Source organism: Rhagoletis zephyria, unplaced genomic scaffold (genome assembly GCF_001687245.7).
Source record: "Rhagoletis zephyria isolate East Lansing unplaced genomic scaffold, Rhagoletis_zephyria_1.1 Rzeph_scaffold_00080, whole genome shotgun sequence".
Taxonomy (NCBI): Eukaryota; Metazoa; Arthropoda; class Insecta; order Diptera; family Tephritidae; genus Rhagoletis; species Rhagoletis zephyria.
In genome coordinates this window covers 384,893-410,521 of record NW_016157164.1, presented here as the reverse complement: position 1 = coordinate 410,521, position 25,629 = coordinate 384,893, and the positions used below count along the sequence as shown (strand labels likewise).

The window sequence follows — 25,629 nt, the reverse complement described above, 5'->3', positions numbered from 1 at the left end:
GACTAGCACATTTCGTTATTTGCGTGGAAGACTAGCACATTTCAGATTTTTGCGTGGAAGACTAGCACATTTCGTTATTTGCGTGGAAGACTAGCACATTTCAGATTTTTGCATGGAAGACTAGCACATTTCAGATTTTCGCTTGGAAGAGTAGCATATTTCAGATTGTTAAGCCGCGAAAACTGCACGTCTCCGGTTTAAAGTAAATCAGAAAAGCATAATATATATTGAAAATTCAAACGTTTATTCTATATTTCTTTAATTGTATTATGAAAATCATGAAATTCAGACGGTATATACCGTTTACTAATCATTTGTTGAATATCATCCACTTTTCTTTTTTTTAAAGGTATTTTTCCCTTGTAAGCTTTAGGCAATTCACAGTGTTTCATGGTTGACCATTGAACATTTTTTTTCATTAGGTTCAACTTCTCCTCGCTTTGCATAAAGTCGTATTTTACTGCCATGTCTACTTGATTTTTGCTATTTTTTATTGTAATTTTCCGTACATGTGATATCTTAATTTTTTGCCAATGAAAATATTTGGACAGTTCTTCGAAGGAAAATATTTAATTTGCGTTTGCGTTGTTGAAAATTTGTTGAGTTTTTTTAGTATTCTCCTGGGCTTTAAACTTGGGCCAATATGGATTTTTTTAAGAGAATTAACTTTATTTTAATTGAAGGTTTTTTAAGTAAATAAATAAACATAACATAAATAATATCACTTTGAAACGGGGTGTTCTTGATATGATACTGTATGTATATGTTTTTTCGTATTTATTTATAAATAAAGATTCCCTGAGAAAGACGCGAATGTCGAAAGGTGTAGGAGGAAAAATAAACGTTTATTTTACTTGTAATAACCGGCCAAAAGGCTCCATATACAACACTAAACTTTCAGCATGACCGAAGAAAAATAATTATAGTATAATCATACATATTTATGTAACTTTTTTTTTTTTAACGGCTGCTACAACCTTATATGAACTGCCTTGCGTATCCCTCTTCCACACAAAAATCTGAAATGTGCTAGTCTTCCAGGCAAATAACGAAATGTGCTACTCTTCCACGCAAAAATCTGAAATGTGCTAGTCTTCCACGCAAATAACGAAATGTGCTACTCTTCCACGCAAAAATCTGAAATGTGCTAGTCTTCCACGCAAAAATCTGAAATGTACTAGTCTTCCACGCAAATAACGAAATGTGCTACTCTTCCACGCAAAAATCTGAAATGTGCTACTTTTCGACGCGAATAATGAAATGTGCTAGTCTTCCACGCTAATAGTGAAATGTGCTAGTCTTCCACGCGAATAGTGAAATGTGCTACTCTTCGTAGGGACCGACGATATATTCCAAAGATTCTTACGTCAGACCGCGTATAATTTGATAATGAATGGTCCACGTTAGTTTTTTTTTTTTTTGGCTTGTAAGTTCTTTACGGTTGATGGATATGAAGAAATTATTTGTTCGTGGGAAAATTATATAATTTTGATAAAAAAGACACAAAATAAAAACATATGGCGCTTACTTTTCTTTCGTAGTTATAGCTCGATTCCTTGTAATATGGTAACGCGAATTCTTTGATGTTGCACTTTTAGGGCCAGTTTTATGGCATGATTACGATAACCGGGGAGACAAATTTTGAACAAGGACGTCGATAGAAGTTTCACGAAAACTACAGGGGTCCAAGGTCAAATTCATATTTTTTTTTAAATCCAACTATCTAGAAAACGAAATACGGATTTCAGAATTTTGTATGTCATTCAATAGGATATATGAATGGCTTTGATATGATTCTCAAGTGTTAAATACATCTTATAAATTTCGAACAATAAGTCAATTTATCTAAAAAAAGTTAAAAAAATTTAAACAAACACATGATTTTTTAAAAATAGCCTAATTAAATATATATAAAAAATTTATAATTCAAAAGTTTATAAAATAAGCTTTAATTTGGTATACATCATGATTTACTCCGTGCTATACAGTATTAAAAAAACCTGGTCGGACCAACACCGGCTACGCCATGAACGAAAGACACAAGATCACGCCTTAAGGAAAGAAAGAAAAAAATTATTTTCTAGCTGTCGAAATCTCGACGCCATCTTTGTTGTAAGAAGTAAACAACGAAGAGAACAAAAAAAAACGCGTAACTGTTGAAGGCATGAATAATCATTTATATTATGCAAATTCTTTTATAAATCATGTCGGTGTGTTAAATTATTATTTACCTTATGTGCGCACACGTTGTCACAAGCGAAAATTGCAGTAAAAAGCCACCACCAAATTGTAAGCAACGAACAAATGTAAATAAACGGCTAATGTCAGTCGCCCAAATTTTTTTCCTAACTGCCATACCTAAACAAAAGCGTCAGCGTTGTCTGGCTGTCAAAAAATTCTCATGCCCATACAATTTGTATGAAGCATACCGAAACAACGCGGCGTCAACGCTGAGCGGTTGGAAATTCCGATTTTGACAGGGCGTTAGGTATTAAAGTTGGCTGCAGAAAACGGCGAAGCTGTAATTTTTGTGTTACACACAAACAAACCTATGCTTATTGTTGGTGTTATTTCTGCATTTGACGTAGCGTTGACGCTTTTGTTTAGGTATGGCACTTCGGCGCTAACGCTAGGCGTCAGAAACCGTTCCGCCCAACGCTTTTGTTTAGGTATGGCAGTAAATGCGATTATAACGGGCCACTAAGAAGAAAGCGTGATCTCGTATTTTTGGTTCATGGGCTACGCCATGATTCAATAATACAAGGTTCGATAAACTGACAGTTGTCTCTCTCGCACCGCTCCCTTAGCAGTGGCACCGTGTTGCTTCTTTGCACATTTACATGGAAACAGTGTAGCTTTGGTGTGAAATAGAAGTATGAGGGTTTGTGCTATATGTTTATTTATATATGCATATGAACCAAGAATGATAGAATACAAGATTGCGCCGTCCTGGATGTTTACATCAATCTCATGGTAGTCTTATTTTAAGTTTGAGTCATTTTGCAGTTTTTATACAGCTAAATAGCACATAAATTACGTAATTCACATAGATACATCAATATTACGTTCAACATTTCGTTTAAAATGCCAGATTTCCTGCAAAAGTACGCAAAGTAGGCAATTAGTGGTGAAATTGCTTTTGTAATAAATATTTTTTTTTCCTAAAATAAACATATTGCACAAACGCCCATACTTCTATTTCACACCAAAGCTACACTGTTTCCATGTAAATGTGCAAAGAAGCAACACGGTGCCACTGCTAAGGGAGCGGTGCGAGAGAGACAACTGTCAGTTTATCGAACCTTGTATTATTGAATCATGGCGTANCGGCGTATATAATAGATAGATAGATATTGGTCAAAATAAAAAGCTCACGCTCATATTGAACCGTATATCAGGCTTACCTTCGCTTTAATTCACACAAACAAACTTATTGTAGCGGAATTTACAAAAATGGCCTTTCTAATATTGTTATCAATATTTTCAACTGGACCTCTAGCAATGCAGTGCACAGTGGTTGTATTTATATGGGGAGAGCGGCCAAAAATACTTTTACAGGTCTTTCTGCTCGTTACCGAAGATTTTGTAACCGGCAAATTTTATTACCAAAAAATGTTACCAGTTCTTGGCACCGCGATTCTAGGTACGTTGGTAATGCAGTTAAAATATTCAGCAATTCAGCTATGAAGAATTGTGCAAATTCTGGCATTGCATATTTCACGGGGCAATACTTTGTTACCAGCTTATGAGATGGTAACAAAACTTACATGAGTACACAGAATGCGAAAAGGGTTTAAAAATTTACAGGAACTTTATTTACCGGTTACAAACTTTTTATTACCAGCGCAGAGTAGACCTGTTAATGGACATATCGAGATAAAATTTTTACCCTAAGGTCTGTTAAGAGTAAAAACTGTAATATGTAAAAGTGGGCGGGGTTGGACACGCACACATACAGTCATGTGTAAAATAATAGGGACAAGATGTTTATTTTTTTTTATAAAGATACAACTCACTACCTAACAAAAACCACATAAGTCCAAGTTTTAAACTTTGTAAAAAAGTAGAAAAATTCAACAAAATTTTAAAACAACACAAACCTTTTTAATAAGAACTTTTAGAAAAAATCTAGGTGTGCAGTTTTATAGCCCATTAAATTCTACCTTAAGAAATTGCAAGTTTGAAGGGGCTAAAAATTTGCGTTGATTGTTGATAATTTTTTTTGGCGGATGGTGTTACTCTTTGCTTCCATAAAAAAAAAAATTGTTAAACATACTTTGAATGGAAGAAAATGCGTGACACCAAAAATTATCAAAAATCAAAGCGATTTCTTTGCCACTTAAAACTTGCACTTTCTTGAGCTAGAATTCAGTGGGCTCTAAAACTGCATACATAACTTTTCTCTAAAAGTTTTTATTTAAAAAGTTTGGTTTTGTTTTAAAATTTTGTTGAATTTTTCAATTTTTTTTACAAAGTTTGAAATTTGGTTTTCGTTAGATAGTGAGTTGTATTAAAAAAATAAATAAACATTAAGGGCCGGTTATTCAAAGTCTGGTTATCAATGCTTGCCGGTTAAACATCATTATCGACGTTTTCGTCATCATACATATAACATGTGATCGATAAAGCAGTCGTTGTATTTAACCAGAGCTTCTACCTCCGATTAGTGCTAATCAGACATTGAACAACCGGCCCTAAACAAACAAAAAAAATAGCCGAAACTGGTCACAATGTCGTGCCTTACTGTACTGTACTCTTAACAGACCTTACACTGAAAATAAAATCTGCGTAAATATAACGAGAACTTGCCTACGAAATTTTTCGTCATTTTGAGCCACGAATGTTTTCGTTGATTGTACAAAACCGTTTTCGTATATGAGGCATCAGATTTTGAGTACATTTTTCGAATGTATTCGTACTATTTACTAAAGAATTTAGTTCTTTATTCTAAAGAATTTCGTACTATTTACTAAAAAAATTCGTAATATTTCTTTATTTTTTTACGAAATTTTTGTAAAATGCACAAAAATAATTCGTATATTTAATGAAATTACTTTCGTAAAATCTGCGCTTGTTTCGTAGAATGTGCGATTTTGCTTTCATTCTCCACACTGTAAAAACATATTACGAATTATAACACAACACTTTTATTTTGTTTTTATCGTTAATTTTAGGCGTTTTTGTTTAACAAAACGTTTTGCAAAAACGCTTAACATTATTGATTAAAATATAATGAAAGTTTTGTGCTATAATTTTAGTCATGTTTTTTATAGTGTTAATAATCAAAGCATATAGTGTTAATAATAATACGTTCTACGAATGAAGAAGAATTTTCTGACTACACTGTAGTTTAGCATTAATAAAAAAGGTTATTTTACCTATAATAAACTTAAGTCTTTTATTTATATGCATTCGAATAGGTCCTATACTACATATTTTTTATTGCTTAGGCTTCATTCAATAAAGTATATTGATGCAAAGTGTTGAACTATAAGACTCAGCAAAACTAAATATAATAAGATATAAAATTTGAAAGAATATAAAAAATACTGGTTTTACTTTCTTAAACATTACAATATTTTTATGTAGAGGCACTTGACAGATTCGTAGCTTCTTCGATGTTTGTTTCCTTGACGACTATAAATTAAAGGAAAATTATAAGGCGTCTGAAAAGCAAGTTTCAGTGAAAAGTCGAACATGTACTTACTTTTAATTGAATTAAGTAGTGCTCCTGGTTTAGGCTTGCCGTTGATAGGTAACTGATGAAATTGCCTATTTATCCAGTCCCACATTGCAGCGCAAGGTGCAGCGTAGGCGATGTTAAAAACTTTGTATGCTTAAAAGCATAGTATATCCACAGCTTTAATATTTAATTTTGTATTGTTTTTTTATCCAGCAAATCCCCTTTTAAAACGTTTAAAATTATATTATACGTCTCACAGCAGCCAACAAGTAATTCCGCAATGACACGCGATATATAAAAATATGATGAAATATTAAACTGCCGGTAATTGAGTATATTGTACGAAAATATTCGTATGTTGTACGAATTTAAAAAATATGTTTCTGCATTAGTACTTTATATGAAAGTATTAACTAAATTGTACGAATACAGAATTGTAGATTTCGTAAATTTAAAACCATACGTAAATATTACGAATGCCTTCCTACAATATACAAAATTATTCGTACAGAGATTTGTTCAGTGCTTTACGAATGTGTTTCGTAAAATAAACGTAAGATTTCGTAACTTGTACTGAAAAAATGCCTTACGAAAGTCCTTTCGTTATATTTACGTATGGTTCGTAAAATATTGTTTCGTTGTGAAAAATGTGTTCGTGTTACGAACGAAAGTTTCGTACATTTTACAAAAACCAACACTACGAAAAATTTTCGTAGCACTTTTACGAAATTTTATTTTCAGTGTAGCCATATAAGTTAAATAATAAACAATTTTATGCTATTATATACCAAGGTGGGTTCATGAAAGAATGCGGATAATCTGATAAATTTAAGCTATTTATCCCTTTATCACTTTAGATGAAGACCCCTAATATGAATTTATGTACATGCGTGCTTTGCTAGGTACTTACATATGTACATGGATATGTACATATGTTCATATGCATGTAAAAAACCTGTGAAATCTTACGCTCATATGTAAATGTGTGGCGCTTTCAGCCGAGATTTTGCGTTGCTTATAAGGTGGTATTTCCGGTATTTTTGTAGGTTGATGCTGTAAAATGGGTGGAGGTGTTGAAATAAGCGGCTGCCTGGAGCATTGCGGACTACTGCTAGCACTGCTACCAGTATGCTCAGCGGAATCGCTTGATTTTTTCCGGAATGGCGGTATTTCTGGAATCTGCATGGGCTGACGAATAGCACTTAATGCCAGGGTACTTGCACTGCTCAAAGAAGCTCTAAATAAATATCAAACAAAGAAATGAAATAAAGCAAAATGAAAGGGAGGAAAAGGAATTTAAAAAAAGAAAGAAGAAAACAAGGTTTTCAAAATAAATGTCAGGTTTTCGAGAAAATGGAGAAGAGTTCGTGGAAGGATAGTGAATAGAGAAGAGATGGAATATATTTAAAATACAAAATAATGAAAGAGCAGAGAACAAGAAGAGAGAAAATGAACCATTATTAAAAGTTTATATAAAAATTTTGGATTTTTGCAACTATAAATATTTGTATGTAAATACATAACAAATATGTATCTAAATAGGTACACATTTATAAAAACATATTACATTGGCCATTTAAAAAAAATCTTAACATAAAAACATGTTGAATTTTGACGCTTCCATCCGGTTGCCAAAAAATGTTTAATGAAAACCAATTAAAACATAATTTGTAACGTCCTGTACATGTCGCCCCGTTTGCGCGTAATTATCGTATGTGCCAAAAACCAAATTTTACCAATACTTAGAAAATTAACAAATATAAGTAAACTCGAAAGTTTTTAGGAAAGTTTACATTTTCCGAAAAAACATCTTGTTTGGCACATACGAGAATTTGGTTCATAACGTCTTATAAGTGTGCTTGTGATAAACGGTCTTAGAATAACATTAAAAACAGTTTAAGTTGCAAATAAATTGAAGCACAAAGTTAGTTGTGATCTTAAATCTTTGTGAAATTATGTGAAAAAATTTAGAACCGGGTCGTAATGGAAGTAACGGAAAACTGTCACTGAATTACACAGGTTTACAAAAAAAAGTTTCTGCATATTGAACCAAACCTCTATATCCCTATGTTATTCGACGCCCTGAATGCGAATCCGAGGTATGTTATCCTCCATCACGTCAGGTTCGAGGCCATTTGAAGGAATCAATCCTTCTGAATTTGACCTTGGGATGACCTCTGTATGACCATTAAGAATCAAGGGACCCCCATATTCGGATTTAGTGACAACAGGACCTCGGATTCGGGTTCAGCGAGTCCAAAACCCCATATATATGAAGTTTTCAGGTTTAACCAAGGCATAAGCCTTCATTATGAAGGTTTTATTCCATTTTTTTTTTATTTTAAATGGTATAAAATAACGTTGAACAGAAGTAATGAGTAACAAATTACACTGGCTTACAACAAAAATTTTCAATGGATGCCACTATCCAATACCTATGTAGAATTTCTCGGTGATTCCAAAACTCTAGTTGACTTTTTGTATGGATACGTTCCGAGATATTTGAAATTTACCGTTATTCAGCTTAAAAAAGAGTGATTCCAATTAATCACATATATCTTACGAAACAATTGAACAAATGTAATATGAAATACGGCAAATGAAAGCCAATGCAATTTCCATAAGCTGTATATACATCACTCTTCGTTAGGCCAGATAGTTTCTCAGAAATTAATTTACAAAAAAAAATTAAAAAAAAGTCGTTGGTTTTTATTTCTCCCCTCTGAAAGTTTGAATTTGTTTATTTGTATCATCAAAAAAACATAAAATCTGCAGTTATTATTTAATTTCTCAGAAACTATCAGGCCTATCGAAAAGTGATGTACTTAGGGTTTCTGGAGCATTTCATTGGCTTTCATTTGCCGTATTTCGTTCGTATTGTTTAATTGGTGCGTAAGATATATGTTTTAAGTAGATTTATAAGCAAACATTGTAATTGGTTGTGTCGTCTTATTTGGTAGTACATGTTATTTTGTTTCGTTTTTTTTTTGTGGTTAGGCTCTATTTTTGTCTCGCGTGATAGGGCCATTTTGTTGTGCCAGTATAGGGCTTACTACCCAGCAAAAAATTAAGGTATAGGCATTGGGATACCAACCGGACTCCAAGTGGGCTCAAGTGAGCCATAACTAGTCCTTAGACTTCAAATTTATTTTAGAGTGCTTGTTTTGTGGGTTTTCAATTTCGTTCGTCTTTTAGATTTTTTTGCGGTTTTATTAATTTTTTTTTGCTTCTGTTTTCGAATTTTACTTCGGTTTTTGTTTGGGTTTTTTAGACTTATTTGGTTTCCTTTTAAAGAGTTTTTTTGCTGGTTTTCGCAGACTTGTTCGCTTTATTCAATATAGAAATTAATAGATTACACTATGCGACAGTCAAAATCGGGATGGGATGAAACCAACGGGAAATGTTATATCGGTCAAAACCAAGATATACGTGTCCCGGCGTTTCGCTTGGTCACGTCTAGGAATCGAGATATATAAGTTAACTCATGACTCCCACGCCGACGTACGTTCCATGTAAACATCACAATAACAGTATAAGAATTTGAAACACTTGCAATTTTAAGTTTCAAGCGATAGCTTGCAATTCTCCAGCCGCAACTGCAGCTGTGACAACATGAATACGGCAGCTCTTGGCAGAGCCATGCAATTAGCTTAAGCAAATTTGTATTCTTACTATTGGCTTTGCTTGGATATTTTTGTGTGTGTGTTGGAAGTAAATTCTTTTTAGAAACGTTAGGAGATATTTCAATGTTTAATAAAGTTTTAGTTTGTCTCTACCATCAAAAGAGATAAGTTGTTTTAATTCGGTCTTCCAATATTGTTGCTATCAGTTGGCATTTTTATTATTTCATCAAATTATAAAGAGGAAGGAAAACAAAAGGATTTTCATCCATCAATTTAGTAGCAGAGTTAACGATTTCAATCTATTTACCAGTAACTAAGTCAAGGAATCAACAAGGAAAGAAGTGGCGCCCAACATTTTGAAGAACACGACCCTAGAATGGAATTATTAATAGTGTAAGAAAAACATTAAAATATTTTTAAGAAAGAATAAGTGAATTAAAAGTGAATAAGTGAATGTGAGTAGGTTTCAAAAGGTTGTTAAAAAAAAAAGAAAATAAGAGAAGAAATCTTAATAGATCAAAATGAATGAAGATCAGATTAGAGAATTATTCGAGGTTTTTGCAAATAAAGTGACAGAGACTTTGCAGGGACGTCTGAACACTTTGACAGAAAGATTAGACAAAATCGAAACTCCGCGACAGGTTAGGGAGTACCATCAGGTAGAAATAAGGCCTGGAATAACCTGCGATGAGCCTCTGGATATAGTAAAGACATTGCCCGAATTCAACGGGGATGAAACTAAGTACGTTTCCTGGCGGCATGCAGCCCACGCCGCCTATAAATTGTTCGAACCTTATGAAGGTAGTTCAAAGCACTACCAAGCAACAGCCATAATAAGAAATAAAATTACGGGTCGCGCGGATGCCANGATATATCTTGTAGAACAAGATTTGTCTACCCTAAAGCAGGGTAGACTAACAGTCGAGAGTTTCTACGAAGTAGTCGAAAGTAAGCTCACCCTTATAATAAACAAGGTAGCGATGTCACATGATGGCAATTCAGGCTTAATAGATTCCCTGAATTCGAAATACAGGGCAGACGCACTTCGAGTATTCATATCGGGTTTGAATAAACCCTTGTGCGACATACTGTTTTCTGCTAAGCCGGACAACTTGCCAAGTGCACTGGCACTGGCGCAGGAATTGGTATCGAATCAAAACCGATTCGCGTTTGCAAATGCTTTTCACAGCTTAGATTACAGGCCAAGCAGGAATTTTACTACAAATTATCAAGCAGCAGCGAGTAACTTACGACAAACTGCAGGTGCAAGTGAACGCCCAATACCTATGGACGTAGATCCCAGCACCTCGAGATATAGGGCAAATACAAACAGGGGTCTTGGTTTCGGTAACAAACCCAATAATCCTTTTAGCAGATCTAATACCAACACCGCAGTGGAAAGAAAGCCATTTGGCAGAAGCAGGGCAGATGGGTATAACCATACAGTGGAAAAAAATCCGTTTAATAGGAACAGGGCTGATGTGTCCAATACTGAAGCACAAATACCGACAGAGGGTGCCCAACAACCGATAGCTAGACGACAGGCCTTGAACCATATAGAAGCAGATAACTGCAATTTTTTTAGATTAGCGTCGCAACTGCCATATATTGAGAAACATATGAACGGTAGGATGTTGAGATTTCTCTTAGATACTGGCAGTGCTAAAAATTATATTAAGAAATTACCATTTTTAAAGGGGGTTGCGGGACTCGAAAACCCGTTCACTGTAAAGACCGTAAATAGTAAACTGATCATAGATCAAAAGTGTCTAGTGAACTTGTTTAACGAGTTTTCGCATTTTTATATATTGCCTGAACTAGAATCATTCGAAGGGATAATAGGTTACGATTTCATGAAACAGATAGGTGCGGTAATAGATACAAAAAAAGAAATGATTATATTTAATAATGGAACAGAACTACTTAAATTCAAAAGCTGTGCTGAGGTCAATCAGTTGGAATTGCCTCACTCTTTGCCTTCATACGTAAAGGCGAGATTTTATGAAATTATAGAAGAGCTAAAAGAAGTGTTCGCGAGTCCAGATGTTAAGTTGTCATATAACACTAATGTTGTAGCAACCACTGGTACAACAAATGACGAACCAGTCTATAGCAAGAGCTACCCTTACCCAATGGCGGTTAACGAATTTGTGAATAAAGAAATTAGGAATCTTTTAGAGGATGGAATAATACGACCGTCCAAGTCAGCTTACAACAACCCTGTTTGGGTGGTGGATAAAAAAGGAATCGATGAAAATGGGCAAAAGAAAAAAAGATTGGTTGTCGATTTTAGGAAATTGAATAGCATTACCGTAAGCGACAAGTATCCGATTCCAGACACATCGGTGATTCTTTCCAACTTGGGTAAAGCAAAGTTTTTCACAACACTGGACCGAAAAGCGGGATTTCATCAAATATTACTTCATGAAAGAGATAGAAAAAAAACCGCATTTAGCATAAATAACGGGAAATACGAATTTTGTCGTATGCCATTTGGGCTCAAAAATGCACCAAGCATTTTCCAAAGAACAATAGACGACGTTTTGAGATCCAAAATAGGAAAAACATGTCATGTCTATGTAGATGATATTATTGTGTACTCAGAGAATGAATGTGAGCACTTGAAGCATTTGCAGGAGATTTTGATTTTGCTGAATGACGCGAACATGAAAGTTAATTTAGAGAAGTCTAAGTTTTTTAAAGAGGAAACAGAATTTTTGGGATTTGTTGTATCAGGAAAGGGGCTTAAAACATCACCCGACAAGGTGAAAGCTATTATGGAATACGAAGAACCGAAAACCATTCGCGGTCTTAGAGCGTTTTTGGGTTTAACGGGTTACTATAGAAGATTTATCAAAGGGTATGCCGATATTGCGAAGCCTCTAACAAGGTTTCTAAGAGGGGAAAATGGTAACGTGAGCGCAAGTCAGTCTAGGAAGATACCCGTTGAATTAGACATAGAGGGGCGTGCGGGATTTGAGAAGCTAAAAGAGATTCTGGCATCTGAGGAAGTTATACTTCACTATCCAGACTTTAATAAGCCATTTGATTTGACGACCGATGCATCATCACAAGCTATTGGTGCGGTCTTATCACAAAACAATCGCCCGATCACATTTGTGTCAAGAACACTGTCTAAAACTGAGGCCAACTATGCAGTGAACGAAAAAGAACTACTAGCTATAGTGTGGGCTATAAAAAGTTTGAGAAATTATTTGTATGGGTGCAGAGGACTAAATATTTTTACTGACCATCAGCCTCTTACGTTTTCAATGTCAGATAAGAACCCTAATGCAAAGATTAAGAGATGGGGGGCTTTTATAGAGGAATTCGCTCCAAAGTTTTTTTATAAACCGGGTAATTTGAACATTGTCGCGGATGCTCTGTCAAGGCAGTGCATGAATAATCTGACCGAGTCTTATTCGCATTCAGACGTTTCTTTGTCGGATACCATAAAAATGGTACAAACGTGTCTCAACAGTTTTAGAAACCAGATTTTGGTTTACAATCGGGAAGGCAAGGAAAAGAGTACGAAGATATTGTTTCAGAGATACATCCGATATGAAATAAATTTTATAGACGAACAGAACTTAATTCGACTGCTCAGGGAAACTGTTAACCCTAATGTAGTCAAAGCGATCTGGTGTGAGGAAGAAATTTTTGGATCAATACAGGGAATTTTGTTACGAAATTTTCCGGGAGTTCGATTTGTATACACTCGGAAGATTGTGATCGATGTAACTAATAAAGATGATCAGGAAGAAATTTTGGTAACAGAACACAATAGGGCACACAGAAATGCAAAAGAAAACTATAAACAAATAACAAATGACTATTTTTTTCCAAATATCAAGAAGAGATTAAGACAGTTAATAAAGGTTTGCAAGACATGTTTGACATCAAAATATAATAGAAAACCAGACAATCACAAGATTGGAGAAACCCCAATTCCAACTTACCCAGGAGAAATCTTGCATGTTGACATTTATTCGACTGCAAGGACTTCATTTTTGACGTGCCTTGACAAATTTTCCAAATTCGCAGTGGTATAAAGACTACAAACACGAACTATACCTGATGTGAAGGTGGGTATTATGGAAATGCTGAACATGTTTCCGAAAACAAAAATTATGGTATGTGATAACGAACCATCACTTAAGTCGGAAACCATTAAAAACTACATTAAAAACGTCCATGGCATAAGTCAACATGAGGTCCCGCCTTACCATAGTAAGTCGAATGGACAGGTGGAACGATTCCACAGTACATTGACAGAAATAGCTAGATGCATACGAAATGAGGGTGTCTCAAATGATGTCGTGGAGTTGATCTTGTTGGCAACAATTAAGTACAACAATTCGATCCACTCGGTCACGGATCATAAGCCTATAGACGAACAACTCAACCTCAACAAAGATATAGAGGAGAGACTTAGAAAAAAACAGACAAGAGATTTAACATTTCATAATAGGAAAAATAAATACAAAACATATGAAAAGGGAGATGTTGTATACGTGAAGGTAAACAAGCGACTAGGGAATAAGTTGTCAAATATTTACGCACAGAAGATGGTTCAGGAAGATTTGGGTACTACCGTTAAAATAGATGGTAAAAAAATTCATAAGGATAATATCCGATAATTTCAGGTTTTTTCTCGCCGCTGCCACAGCTAAAATTGTTGACTATTCCAACTCACCATATATTTTGATAGAGGATGGCGAAGCCGCGGTTTACGAGGAAATGAAATATTTTATTCACAAGACGGAAATAAAGGATTTCTCTAGGATAGCTAACGAATGTCTGGAAATTGCCAAGGACTTTTCATACACCGAACTACAAAAAACAATAGAGATAGACTCCGAACAAATAATTAGAATGGTTGATATATTGACACTGCATCATAGGCAAGCACGTAGCATCAATTTCCTAGGCACCGCGCTGATATATGTTGCAGGGACTCCTGATTTCTATGACTTTTATGACGTAAAAATAAGAACAGAAGCATTGATAGAAAGTAATAATGAACAGATTTTCGTAAATGCGGAAGAAACAAATAAAATTAAAGAGTTAACAAAAAAAATTAACAATTTAAAAACAGACAACTCATTCACCAAAGAAGACAACCTTTTTGAACTTATTTCACATAGAAATAACATTATTATCTTAGAATTAAATAATATCATATACTCTGTTATTATGGCAAAAATTAACATTGTAAATCCCTTATTGCTAACAAGGAATGAAGTAGTAACAATTGGATCGAATGTAAAAGATAAAATTAGCGTAGCAAATATACCTAGTAATTCAAAGTTGAAGGTTGTGCAAAACAACGAAACAATATATTTTGTTATCCAATATCCAGTTATTAAAGAATTTTTGAAGAAGTTTTTTGTCAGGGCTGTAATTAAAAATGAAAAAATTGTAATCTTTGAATCCAATATAGTAGGAAAAAGCGAAAGCCAATTTCAATTGTTAAAAAATTGTAATAACAAAACTACCATAAGTTTTTGTCAAATAATGCATGGGGAAGGTTGCCTGTTAAATCTTCTTAACGAAAATACTGCCCGTTGCAACACAAGTAACACAAAATATTACAGGGCAATAGAAAGAGTCAGCGAAGGAATAATAGTTTTAAATAATAACCGATTCGTAATAAATCAAGGCGGAGAGAGTAACACAATTGTTAATGGAACCTTTTTGTTGGTTTTCAGTGAGGATGTTACCATAAATGGAACAAAATTTTTAAATAAAGAACACCGAGCTTACTCACCCCGGGCTGCAAAAAATTAAAATTGAACAACATTTAGAAGACCTTACGTTAGAAAATATTCAGGAGATTGATATAAAGAATATCAAAAGAATTGCAACGATAAAACAAAATATTGAAAGTGAAAATAGAAATACACACATCATTATGTGGACAACAATTACAATATTGATTATAATATTTATGGTAAAACTAGTAACACTAAGACCATTAAAATTCTAACGAGGAGACAAACACAACAATGCAATAACACAGATATTGGCGAGATTTTGCGGCAAGTCACAACAAATGAGATAAATAATAGCTAGTAATCGCGGACGATTACACTTAAGGGGGGGAGGAGTTAACTCATGACTCCCACGCCGACGTACGTTCCATGTAAACATCTCAATAACAGTATAAGAATTTGAAACACTTGCAATTTTAAGTTTCAAGCGATAGCTTGCAATTCTCCAGAAATGAAACCCGAGCCGCAACTGCAGCTGTGACAACATGAATACGGCAGCTCTTGGCAGAGCCATGCAATTAGCTTAAGCAAATTTGTATTCTTACTATTGGCTTTGCTTGGATATTTTTGTGTGTGTGTTGGAAGTAAATTCTTTTTAGAAACGTTAGGAGATATTTCAATGTTTAATAAAGTTTTAGTTTGTCTCTACCATCAAAAGAGATAAGTTGTTTTAATTCGGTCTTCCAGTATTGTTGCTATCAGTTGGCATTTTTATTATTTCATCAAATCATAAAGAGGAAGGAAAACAAAAGGATTTTCATCCATCAATTTAGTAGCAGAGTTGACGATTTCAATCTATTTACCAGTAACTAAGTCAAGGAATCAACAAGGAAAGAAGTTATATATAACTATCATATAGGGGAAATTGTCACCTTTGGTGGTCTTTTTTTGACATAACTCGAGAACCACTAGTCCGATTTTGCTCAAACAAATTCAAAAAAATTAAAAATTACAATTCCTTTAATCTGTTCATATAACGTTTTTCTATATAATCAACAGTTTTGCCGGTAAAAATAAATGTATGAAGAAAAAAAATATTTTTTGCTTAAAATATAAATTTTTTTTTAAACTGTTGATTATATAGAAAAACGTTATATGAACAGATTAAAGAAATTGTAATTTTTAATTTTTTTTTAATTTGTTTGAGCAAAATCGGACCAGTGGTTCTCGAGTTATGTCAAAAAAAGACCACCAAAGGTGACAATTGCCCCTATATGATAGTTATATATATATCTCGATTCCTAGACGTGACCCAGCGATACTCCGGGACACGTATAACTTCTTTTTTACCGATATAACTTCCCCCGGTAGTTTGAACCCTTCCCGATGATTGACCCCTACCATTTGTCTCACAGTGTTATCGCAAGAGGAGTTGGCGTATGAGATGGAGGCTCGGGGCCTCTCGGTTTTGCCGGTGAATGCTATGCGGAAGTCGTTGCGGGCGTCTAGGCTTTTGGAGTGAAGAGGGTCGGTGGAACTCTTTCAGGACTACCCGTTTAGCATCGAGGAGGAGCGGAACGTGGTTGATTTGAAGCTGAAGGAGGTCGAGGCATTGATGGCGAGTTTGCTAAGGGCGCGAAACCATCTAGCGGGGCCGGCGGTGTGACCCCTGCTCAAATTTTCCGAGGCGCGGTCGACATGTTTTCGGGTAAGACGCTGTTGTTGTTTAGGTAGTTGGGAGTTGGGAGGAATCGGTCAGAGATTGAAATTTGGAATTTCTCCCCTCAAACTACGACGATTTGTTGATGGACGGGATACGCCGGCAGACTCAGGGGCGAATGAGTCCATCGGAGTGTATGTGGCATGAAAATTATATGTGGCAGATTGCAGGAGCCGTTGTCTGAGAGTAGGAGGTTAAGAATTATAAGGGCAAATCTTCTCTCGTTTTATCAAACCCAGTTGGGACTAGTTACACCGGGGTCATCAGTGGCGGAACTAGTCGCGTTGGGTAGAAAGTTGGAGTCGGTGAGGTCGTCAGTTGAAGCTTTTGTCCCCCCACCGAGTCACAAGGGTATATTGGAGCCTGACCTGGCCTATGCCTCGGTGGATGTAGAGGTCGAATTCGGTCAGAGTCTTATCCTTGGTGTCGATTTTTGGATCAAGGTGGGTATCATCCCGGGTTCCACTCCGAGCTAGGCAGTAGAGAGACTGGGCCTTAGAGGAGATAGTGACCCGAGCGTTCAAGGCTATGCCAGAGGGGTTAGGTTGAACCCAACTTGTCGAGCATAGGATTAGGGTTAAAGCAGAAGTAGAACTTGTTAAGCGACGTTATTACCCTGTGTCTCCCTTCATACCCCTTGGGTCTTAAATAAATGCACAGAGAAGGATAGCTACCCCCTCCCTTACGTTTCGGCGACCTTAGACAAGCTAAGGGACGCTAGGTTTTTGCCCAGTCTGCTTAGTCAGTTTAGGTGGGTTGCATAATGCACCGGCGACATGGCAAAGATTTATAGATTCCGTTATAGGCCCAGAGTTGGAACCCCATGTTTTTGTTTGCCATCGTTACTAATAACTTTGAAACGCACTTGGAGATTTTACAGGTGGTCTTAGATAGGTTAGCTAAGGCAGGTCTTAGATTGAATTTACTAATAACTTTGAAACGCACTTGGAGATTTTACAGGTGGTCTTAGATAGGTTAGCTAAGGCAGGTCTTAGATTGAATTTACTAATAACTTTGAAACGCACTTGGAGATTTTACAGGTGGTCTTAGATAGGTTAGCTAAGGCAGGTCTTAGATTGAATAGGGCCAAATGCAATTTTTGTGGGGCAGGATCTACACGTAGATTCAGAGAAGGTAGTGGCGATGCTTAACATCGAGAGACCCAAGAATGTCAAGCAGGTTCGGTCCTTTATAGGTACAGTGTCCTGGTACCGTAGATTTATAAAATATTTCGCGGAATTAGTTAGGCCCCTCACCGAGTTAACGAAGAAAAACCGAAACTTCGAGTGGAACGACAGCGCCGGTTTTTGAAGGGTCTTTCACATCCAGATAAACGCGTCTGATTTCGGTATAGGAGCAGTGTTGACCCAGAGATTTGAGGACGGTGAGAGGGTTATAGCGTATTTAAGCAGGTCCCTGAATAAGAGTGAGAAAAACTATAGAACGACAGAGAAGGAGTGCTTAGAGGACCTGGGGGCGGTTGAGGATCCCCGACCATATGTTGAGGGCGCTCAGTTTAGGGTTGTCACTGATCACTTTCCTAGGTTTGGCTAAATAAGTTGAAGGATCCTTGTGGTAGGTAGGCGCGTTGGGCTTTAAAGCTGGAGCAGTACGATTTTGAGATCGTCCACCGGAAGGGCAACGAACATGTGGTTCCGGATATGTTGTCAAGGAGTGCACCGGTTATTTCTGAAGTTTCTACTAGTGACTCTTGGTTGTTGAAAATGATTCGGTCTGTGGAAAAGGAACCCTTGGTATACACAGTGTGGAGAGTAGAAAGTGGCTACCTCTACAAATTCGTTAGATCGAGATTCCCTTCTGTTTATGGTGATTCGTCGGATTGGAAAAAGGTTCTAGGGCGCGGGGAAAGCTAGGAGGTTCTAAATAAATGCCATGATGATCCGTTGGCCGGTCATATGGGTGTCAGAAAAACTTTCGCTATGGTTGCACACAAATTTTATTGGCCGCAGATGAAGGCGGTTATAGCGAAGTATGTTGAGTTTGTCAGCAGGTTAAGCCGATAATTCACAGCCAGCTGGCGGTATGGGCGAGAGGTCCAAGACAGTCGAACCTTGGGAAATGATTTGCGGGGATCTCGTAGGGCCTTTGGTGTGAAGTCGACACAGGGCTACCAGTATATTTTATTGGTGGTAGGTTATTTTTCGAAGTTTCCACTTTTGTTCCCCTTACGGACTGCCACGGTGAAGGGCATCTGTAATATTCTTGAGGATCAGGTCTTACTTTTTTTCGGAGTTCCTCGGTCGATGGTCTGCTACAATGGACCCCAGTTCAGAAGTCGCGCGATGCGGGGGCTCCGCTTTGCGTATGGTGCTCAAATCCGGTACACCGCCCGCTATCACCCGCAGGCTAATACGGCGGAAAGGATAAATCAGATTATAAAAATACGCTTAGGGCTTATATATCGGATAACCAGGGGACTTGGTACCAACAGTTAGCCAAGGTAGCTTGCGGGATTAGGTCAGCGCAGCAAGAAGTTTTAGGAGCCATGCCATATTTTGGCAACTTTGAGAGGGAGATGGCGTTAGTTGGTAGTATGGGCTATATCGAGGCATTAGGAGAGCAGGAGAAAAATAGTTGCCAGGAGAGGAGAAGGAGGCTCGGAGAGATTAAGTCAAGCGTTAGGAGTAGATTAGAAGAGGCCAGTGCAAAGTTAGCGAAACAATATAACTTTAGAAGAAGAGACGTACAATATATGCCAGGAGAGCTAGTTTGGAGGAATAATTTCGGTATTTCAGATGCAGCAAATTTCTTCGCGGCGAAGTTGGCGCCGAAATACATAGGACCTTTCGTAGTAAAAACGAAGGTGTCGCCGTGGACGTATGTTCTGGTGGACGAAACAGGTTGGGATAAAGGGACAATGAATTTGAAGGAGTTAAGGCCATACAGGGATGGATAGGAAATTGATTTGTTGGAAAAAGAAAGCGAGCTTTCTTTTAAGGAGGAAGGGGTGGGGTTGTCGCGTTCTGGCCGCAACAAAATATTCTTTTGTTCCCCCTTCATTATATTCACCTATTTCCTTTCACTCCAACCGATCGGAGTGGAGTCTATCGACACTCAAGTGTACATACATATGTATGTGCATTAGGGCGGGTCAAATTTATTTTCTACTTTGTTTCGCCGCTGACGTATTGCACTGGTAATTCCGAACAAAAAAGTCCATGGAAGCAAAGCTCTAAAATGGATTTCGAGCCTCCTTATTATACCTTTCATGAGCATGAAATGGTATTATAACTTTGGTCCGATGTTTGTAAGTACCAGAATAAGAAGAGATAGACCCATTAAAATGTATACTTAAATGATCAGAACGTCGAGCTGAGTCGATTTAGCCATGTCCGTCTGTCTGTCTGTCTATCTGTCTGTCCGTCTGTCCGTCTGTTTGTATGCAATCTAGTCTCCGAGTTTTCGAGATATCCGGATGAAATTTGGTAGGTGGATGTATTTTTATAGTGTATTAATCATTTGTCGGAACCAGAAGAATAGGACCACTATAACATATAGCTCCCGTACAACTGATTGTTCAGATATGAGATTTTTCGTTATAACTTCTCCATTTATGCAGCTAAGAACATGAAATTTTGCAATACTTCCACCCATTATCAACAGAGAACTAAGAGTGAAAATGGCGAAGATCGGGTCGCTATAACCTCCATACCACTGATTGTTCAGATATGAAATTTTTTGCCATAACTTCTCCATTTATGCAGCTAGGAACATGAAAATTCTCACCGTTTTCACTCATTATTAACAAAATATTTACAGTGAAAATAACAAAGATCGGGTCAATATAATATATATCTCCCATTCATGATTGTTCAGTTATGAGAATTTTCGTTATGACTCCTCGATTTATGCAGCTAGGAACATGAAATTTTGCAATACTTCCAACGATTATCAACAGAATTCTTACTGTGAAAATAACAAAGATCGGGTCACTTTTACCTATAGCTCCCATAGAACTGATTGTTCAGATATGAGATTCTTTGTTATAACTTCTAAATATATGCAGCTAGAAACATGATATTTTCACTCATTATCAACAGATAGTTTACAGTAAAATTAACAAAGATCGGGTCACTGTAACTTATATATTGCCTCCATATAACTGATTGTTCAGATATGGGATTTTAATCTAAAACTAATTTAATTGGACAGCTAAAACCGATAAATTTCGTGAGCTATTGTATAAACAATAATACAAAGTCTACTGAGAAAATTGTCAAAATCTATGCTGTATAAGCGTTATCTCGTATACCATTGATTGTTCCTATACCAGTTTTTGCGATATATCTCCTTTATGTAGGAAGCTAAACCCATTAAATTGTGTTACCGGTTTACATACCGATCACACAGCAGTGAAAATCACTTTGATTGGTGCTATATAAGGTATATCTTTCATACCTCTGATTGTTTAGATAAGATTTTTATATATGTAATCATCTATCTATGTGTGCTGTGAATATATAAATTTTTTCAAATGCAGTAATCTATTAAAGTAAAGTTTTCAGATGTTCATGAAAGGTATGTAGCCTTCGGCATAGCCGAAGACAGCGTTGCTCTTACTTGTTTTTAATTTTAGTTATTAATCCATAACCAATTTCCTTTTTTATATTTGCAAAATTTTTTTTTTTAAGAAAATGTGGTCCGTGGCCCACTTGTTTTAGACTTTTTCAATGCATCGTATAAATAACGAAATGGCAGCTCATTAAAATGGAGAAGACACACCAACCAATGCAATGGTCTTTTTAGCTGTAATTCAAGTCGTCTTATTATACCTTTGTTTTCACCAGTATTCGTTACTTCGCCATCACACGAAATACCAATTAATTCGAACAATGATAAATTCTTTGCTTTGAAAAGTTCGTCCAATTGATTTAGCTTAATTTCAGCGGACTCGCCTTTTAAAGTTAAATAACCAAGAAAATCTGAATTTGGTTCACTTAAAACAATCAAATACGGCTCCTCAATTATATTTTGATGAAACTTCTCACCAATTTTCTCTCTGGTCAATGAGTCATCTTTTCTACCATCGAAAGAGAATGCAACCAGAGCGAAAGAATCATATCGCTTCCATAATACAGCTTCCCTACATTTAATTTTCTCTCTAGCAACTTTACATTTGTCCATGACGACAAGTTCTCCATGCTGGTCTTTGAATCCAATATCTGAGAAAAGACTGGTTGCCAAACAAGCTGCTACCCTATCTGGTATTCCAAAGCGATCACAAACCATGACATACTCCATAGCGTCGTATCTCTGAGTGTAACGACCATGCTTGTGTTCTGTGAATATATAAATTTTTTCAAATGCAGTAATCTATTAAAATAAAGTTTTCAGATGTTCATGAAAGGTATGAAGCCTTCGGCATAGCTGAAGACAGCGCTGCTCTTACTTGTTTTTAATTTTAGTTATTAATCCCTAACCAATTTCCTTTTTTATATTTGCTAATTTTTTTTTTAAAGAAAATGTGCATGTGTGGGTTTTGGGCAAGGAATGAAACTGAAACCCAATCCGAAACCGTAACCGTTTAAAACCGTTTCGTTTTTCAAAANTTTAGTTATTAATCCCTAACCAATTTCCTTTTTTATATTTGCTAATTTTTTTTTTAAAGAAAATGTGCATGTGTGGGTTTTGGGCAAGGAATGAAACTGAAACCCAATCCGAAACCGTAACCGTTTAAAACCGTTTCGTTTTTCAAAACCGAAACCGAAACCGTAACCGTTATCTTAACCTGAAAAGGAACGGTACCGAAACCATTTCAATCACAGGTTTCAATCGGTTTCCAGAAATTTACAAAAATAATAAATCAAAATTTCTTTGAAATAAATAATTTATTTAACCAAAATCAGCAATATTTTGCTTGTTAAGTAGTAAATAAGTATGTCAAGGTAACTTTTCGCAAAAAGCTACTAAAATGGTGCCTAATAAATTAAATCTCCGATCTGGCATCGGTTATTTGGAAGAAGTAATTTTGATTTTCATTTTCAAGTGTATAGTTGTAAAGGACACAGAAATGAAGGGGTTTCATTATTATGTAGTAAATATANGGGTACGAGAAATTAGTTTTTGATGTTTATTTTGCTCGAAACATACCGCTAGAGAGCATAGCAAGCAAATTTTAATCAATTTGACTACTTGTGGTAGGAAAATCGATGAATCTTTAAACATAAAATGATAGTTTTTTATAATTAACTCCATAAAAACACTTAGAAATATTTTGAAAATATAGAAAAATTATGGTTGGGCCTTTTTTAATTGATAATTGTCCCCGCGTTAGTGCGATTGCTACAACATTGCAGCATTCTTTTAAGGTGAACTAGAAGGAAGTTTCTATTAAACCATTCACTTTTCCCTTATGCACTATTTTCATTTTACTTGTAAGATCATTAAACATTAACCGAATAAAAAACAAATAAACAACCGCGAAATTCGCAAAATTTTTTTATTAAAGGCATGGAGCTATATTTATACTACAATATAATATATTAAAAAATTTTCTTTAAATCTTTTTTTTACTTTCCATTCGAGGTGTTTGCTTTCTATTTTCCACAACCACTGCCATAATGCCCTCTCGTTTATGTGATAAAGCACGCTTGGATACATTAGTTAGCAATTGAACATGATGCTCAGTACCTTGTATGTGGCATGGAATTTTAGGGAGAGGTAGTGGTGCTCCTTAGTAATCCAAATATTCAACCAAATGTTCGTAGGGAATATTCCTTGTGAAAGGCTGCTCAAACAAAATTTCGTCGTCATTTAGGTCTATCATATCTACATAGTTATTGCAGTTGAAGTTTATCTTTGGTTTCTTCTACTTTCGCAGCTCTTCTGAATCGTATATTTTATTGCGAAAATGCAGTATTTTTTTATTGAAAGGTCGTGAAATGCTTTTCTATCATCGACTAATATACTTAACATAAGATGCTTTCGCTATGTGCATAAAATGCGTTATTTTGTACAACAGAATTTATAATTTCGAGAACATCATCATTCTAAAATCGAGTCCAACGTATGAATTTAGATTATAGCACACTACCATAAATTATTGAATTGTAGTGCTTTATGTTAAAGTACATTGGCACACATACTTTTATAACGTACATAGATAACAATTTCAAATTTGGCGACGGATTTTTGGCAGTTACATACAGACGTTAAATCCTACTGGCTTTTGTAATCCTGCGAGAATGAGCTATTTTTCTAGGCTTGATATTTGCTAAATCATTCGAGCAAAATCCGTTAGATATAGCATTCGCCATTTTGTAATAATATGTGACATCGGGGGATAATTCTCGTCCCTTTTCTTCTGTTAAAGGCGGTGGCATATCCTGTAATGTAATCGGTTCGAAATCAGTTACAACCTGCAAATTTTCACATTGTTCCAATTGTGGTGCCAACGTGCCAGTTGAGGTCCGTGGCCCACTTGTTTTAGACTTTTTCAATGCATCGTCTAAATAACGAAATGGCAGCTCGTTAAAATGGAGAAGACACACCAACCAATGCAATGGTCTTTTTAGCTGTAATTCAAGTCGTCTTATTATACCTTTGTTTTCACCAGTATTCGTTACTTCGCCATCACACGAAATACCAATTAATTCGAACAATGATAAATTCTTTGCTTTGAAAAGTTCGTCCAATTGATTTTGCTTAATTTCAGCGGACTCGCCTTTTAAAGTTAAATAACCAAGAAAATCTGAATTTGGTTCACTTAAAACAACCAAATACGGCTCCTTAATTATATTTTGATGAAACTTCTCACCAATTTTCTCTCTGGTCAATGAGTCATCTTTTCTACCATCGAAAGAGAATGCAACCAGAGCGAAAGAATCATATCGCTTCCATAATACAGCTTCCCTACATTTAATTTTCTCTCTAGCAACTTTACATTTGTCCATGACGACAAGTTCTCCATGCTGGCCTTTGAATCCAATATCTGAGAAAAGACTGGTTGCCAAACAAGCTGCTACCCTATCTGGTATTCCAAAGCGATCGCAAACCATGACATACTCCATAGCGTCGTATCTCTGAGTGTAACGACCATGCTTCGCGGGCAGTAGTTGGACTTCCGCCATTGTATGATCACTTACATCACATTGCGCAGATTCCATCGGGCCTGGATCGTATGTTGTATCGGAAACTGAAAGTGCTGTTGTTATGAATGTGGGCTGAGACTCATCTTCTATATGTTCTGGTATGGTCAGTTTTATCTCATTGTGTTGATCCTGCATGAATTCTCGCAATTTTTTTGGAATCAATTGACAACTGCATTCTTTTGTTAGTAAATCACATTGACATTTGCCAGTGTAGAATATATTTTTTGTGCTAAGTGCGAATGTCTTCAAATTCTTTCCAGCTGTCCGTTTTTCATTTTCTTTTTGATAAACATCAACAAAAGTTTAACTTTTTAATAAAACTAGTTCGAAGTATAATTGGAATATTAAATTTAGCCTAAATGGCAATGACTTTGTCCACCACATGAGGTGTAAAACTTTTATAAGAAAACATTTACTTTCTAGTTTTAGCACGATCGCTCAAAAAGAAATATTATTTTAATATCTAATAAATCATTTGATAGGCCGAACGATAAAGTATCCTGTGAACGCGTATGCAGAAAATTACCCTCTTGCATAGAAACAGTTTGCAATTACTGGATATGGCAGCCGATGTAGGCGGTCCAGTACATGCATCTATATCCTCCATCGGAAACTTGGAAACTATTGTATTTACCGACAAATATCTACAAAACACATACATACGTATATATAAACTAAACGCTAAACTGTTTGCAATAATTAATACTTCTCACTTGCACTTTAATATTTTATTAAATGAAAGGAAATCCTTCCTTAATTTTATTGATTTTTTGTTTTT

At 35.9% G+C, this 25,629-nt stretch overlaps 1 protein-coding gene across 1 annotated transcript in view; it reads right to left on the bottom strand.

Annotated features, from left to right (window-relative positions):
• The window catches only part of wwk (anoctamin 8 white walker), a 499,833-nt gene that overhangs the window by 130,043 nt on the left and 344,161 nt on the right, over nucleotides 1-25,629 (bottom strand). Inside the window, exon 12 of the mRNA XM_017629247.1 lies at nucleotides 6,653-6,920. Coding sequence (XP_017484736.1) covers nucleotides 6,653-6,920 — 268 coding nt within the window. The remainder of the gene's footprint in view (nucleotides 1-6,652; nucleotides 6,921-25,629) is intronic.